Source organism: Malania oleifera, chromosome 2, assembly GCF_029873635.1.
Source record: "Malania oleifera isolate guangnan ecotype guangnan chromosome 2, ASM2987363v1, whole genome shotgun sequence".
Lineage (NCBI taxonomy): Eukaryota > Viridiplantae > Streptophyta > Magnoliopsida > Santalales > Ximeniaceae > Malania > Malania oleifera.
This window is the reverse complement of record NC_080418.1, coordinates 72,815,155-72,818,901: the sequence shown is the minus strand read 5'-3', so window position 1 is coordinate 72,818,901 and position 3,747 is coordinate 72,815,155. Positions and strand designations below refer to the sequence as shown.

The following is a 3,747-nucleotide window of genomic DNA, read 5'->3' as shown; positions in this document are numbered from 1 at the left end:
CATCAAGACTCCGATCCCGCTTTTTCTGTGGTCCTATCGAGCTGAAATTTGGAGGAGAGGCTCATGACTCAAGAGCTATAATTTGAACGGTGTAGATCGGATTTAGAGCTCGAGAGTTGGGGTTTTTGCCTATGAACAGTAACTGCGAATTTGGTATATTCTCTCCAATGCTCTTTGTATTTGTCAAGATTGTAGATATCTTATTGAGAGATTTTTGAATCCTCTAATTACAATTAGAGAAGACTTTATGTACCCATTATTTGATTGATAGTGGAGATTTTAATTGGACTAGGTCCCGTGGTTTTTCTTCCTCACATCGGGGAAGTTTTCCACGTAAAAAACTGTTTGTGTTCTTGTGGATTGGTGTGATTGATTATTTCTCTTATTATTTACAGCACGTATAAAAGTAGAGATACACTATATTTTCTTGCATATAGGGAGAAGAATTATTCCGCTGTGGTTGTTTATTGATATCTCTCCCAACAATTTTTTGTGGTGTAGGGTTTAGTGGAGAGTCCCCTAGACTTCTTTGGACGTTATGGGGGAGACCATGATTTTAAACGTGACCTCATCAAGGCCCTGGTAGATGATGGACTTAGCCTTGCACTCCCTTTTTTAATCGGCGCTGAGGATTGTTCTTTGAGCATCAAACATCGATGCTTCAGCTTCTTTGGATGGGGCTTCCTCATACCCATCTTCTACAATGTCCATGACATCTTGAGCACCTAGTAGGCCTTGCATTGGGATGCACCAATTGTTGTAGTTGTCCTTGATCAGCTTTGGGATGAGCGCTTGCGCAATTCCATTCACCATCATGTTTTAAATATATCAAAACAGGGTCTTAGAGCTGAAATTTGGCAAAATGGACATTGCCAATGCATCCAGAACGTCGAGAAACGCTAGGAACAAGTCTGAACCAATCAAAATTGGGCTAAAACAGACCAAATAATGTAAATAGACCAATCTTTGGATAGGGCTGGCAAGCTAGCGGGCTGAGCCAGGGTCACCTTCTTCAACCTCTCACCTAAATAGATGAGAAATGCAAAAAAACATAGTCGTGGTCAACAAAACTTTGACAGGACGGTACAATCTATACAGAGCTCCGATTTTGATAAAATTTATATGCCCTGGAATCGCCTCAATGAGCCCTACACGATGGTATGCTCAAATTTTGATTTTGAGCAACTTCAATCTGAGGAGATTTAATAAAAAAAAAAATGCATTTGTTGGTCTTTTTGGTGAAATTCAGTCTTCCAGGATCTTCTACGCTCTGATACCACTGTTGGGTGGAGTTGATGGTTTGAGATCAGTGGTTGTGATCCTTAGAGAGAAATTAAACTCACAAAAAAGACTCAATTGAAAGAAAATTGACGAATTACATAAAGAGGATTTTCTTTCACTTATTTCTCTCACTACACTTTCTATTGAACTCCGCTCTTTACAACATTAAACAATCATGTCTATTTATAAGCTCACAAACTCAGTAAGTGGCTACACCATTCATATAGTGACTGTAATCTTCTTATGCGTCAAGTTTACCATAAATTCACCTTTCGATAGAAATTACTACTGGAAAAAAAATTTATATAAAATGGAACACCTTATATAATTCATAACTTTATGCATCGGTAATATGTCTTGATTTTATTATATTAAGGTCCCCTTTTATATGTGTGTGTGTGTGTGTGTTTAGTTTTTATTAGAGGCAATCCCAAAATGAACATCCTTATACAATTCATACCTTTATGCATCGGTAATATGTCTGGATTTATTATATATAGGTCCCCTTCTATATATGTGTGTGTGTGTGTGTGTGTTCAGTTTTTGTTTGAGGCAATCCCAAAATAAATATTCTCCAAAACCCAAAATAGGAATGAAGACACGACCGAAGTCAGTTTGAAATCCATCCACAAAACTCGGTTACAAAGCCTATCAATCAAGAAAGCCAGCAGCAACTACGTTGTCCGCGCGCCTCCCTGTCCACACACATGTAACAATGCCCTCATTCAATGCCCTACGTCTCTAAACCCAAGAACGCATTCTGCCTACCTGCCTGCCGTCTCCCCTCCACCCTCCTCAACCGTTCCGGTACGTAGACAACTCACCTTCGACCGAAGAAGAAGAAGAAGAAGAAGAAGAGCCTCTCTTTCTTCTTCCTCCTCTTATGCTCTCTCCCTCCGTCTAATTAATGGACTATGCCCACCAAAGGGTCCACCAGCAGTACCCCTCTGGCTCCGACCACCCCCAGTACTCCTCCGCCATGAGCTCCTCCCAGCAGCTCCCCCAGCCCCCCGCATACGTCATGCTCTCCGACCAGAACGGCAGCATCCGCCCGCCCCCCTACCGACGCAATATCCCCCGCTACCACTCCACCTCCCACAAATCCTCCGGCTGCTCCTGCCTCCGCTGCATCTGCTGCTGCTTCTGTGTCCTCTTCGTCCTCATCTTCATCTTTGCCGCCCTCGCCTTCTACTTCTACGCCGTCTACCAGCCTCAGGTACCCTCTTACAAGGTTGAAGACTTCGGCGTCAGGGCCTTCAGCTTCGGGGACGCCTTCAGCCTCCACACCGAGTTCATGGTCACGGTTAAGGCCGAAAACCCGAACGCGCACATCGGGTTGATTTACGGCCAGAACAGCTCGGTGGACGTCGAGTATTCCAACTCCACTTTGTGCTCCGGGAAGCTGCCCGCGTTTTACCAAGGCCACAAAAACACGACCGTCCTGCAAGTGCCGCTGAAGGGGACCAGCGAATTCGGGTCGGGGCTCCAGCAGGCGATGATGGATAACCGCCACAACGGGAAGATTCCGTTGCTGGTGAAGGTGAAGGTGCCGGTGCGCGTGGTGGTGGGGTCGCTTCCGCTCAGGCAACTCTTCGTTTTCGTCAACTGCTCTTTGGTCGTCAACAGCATATCGCCCAATCAAAAGATTCGAATTTTGTCCTCCAAATACAATGTGGAGGCGGCACTCAATGGCTGAGTTCGATAGAGATTAACCATATCCGATCGGCAACCAGCGTTTGACGTCTCCCTTCGACGGTACGTGCGTAATTTGATTCCAATACAATTTCTTCTATAATTATTCGTCGGCAATGGATATAAATAGAGATATATGCATGTGGGGAGGAAGAAGAGCATGCATCCTTTTCAATGTCGCTTCTTTTCCACCAAATCGCTGTAGTTTAATTGCCTCTACATGTTTCTCTTTTATTGTTTAATTGTTTAATTAATTTAGATGTCTGTGAAAGCTTACGAAAGGGAAGAAGTATTTGTACCTGTATACGTTACAATTAAACAAGGAAATCCTTGGTTGTAGGTTTAATTGTTTCTCTTCACTCGATTCGTTAATTCCTTTGCTTTGGACTCGAAGATTTGTGTTTCTTTGTGATTTTTATTCCTGACCCCCACACCACCCCCAATACTTGTGTTCTTTCTGTTTTAAGAATGCACCTTGTTTTCAAATCCCATGTGATTGGCTGGATGAATGGAATAAACAAAAACCCAATGAAATCATATTTTGTGGTTTCGCCACCCATAATAGGTTTGTACATTGAGACATGCGTGTAGTTTTTTTCTTTTTTCTTTTTTTCTTACTCTCCCTCTCGCCATTTTTATGCATGTATATTTTCTTTCTTGCGACTTGCACCAACTCTCACAAGCAATGCCGGCAAAAAACACAATATAACCACCCTTATTTAACAATAAATATCAACATCTATATTGATTCCTTAGAAAATTCTTATCTTCATA

General features: G+C 42.7%; 1 protein-coding gene across 1 annotated transcript; it reads left to right on the top strand.

Annotated features, from left to right (window-relative positions):
• The first annotated feature begins 2,188 nt into the window (after positions 1-2,188).
• Positions 2,189-2,977, top strand: LOC131148244 (NDR1/HIN1-like protein 6). Its single transcript, XM_058097969.1, has one exon. The coding sequence runs from the start codon at positions 2,189-2,191 to the stop codon at positions 2,975-2,977; it is 789 nt and encodes a 262-aa protein (XP_057953952.1).
• The last annotated feature ends 770 nt before the right edge of the window (positions 2,978-3,747 follow it).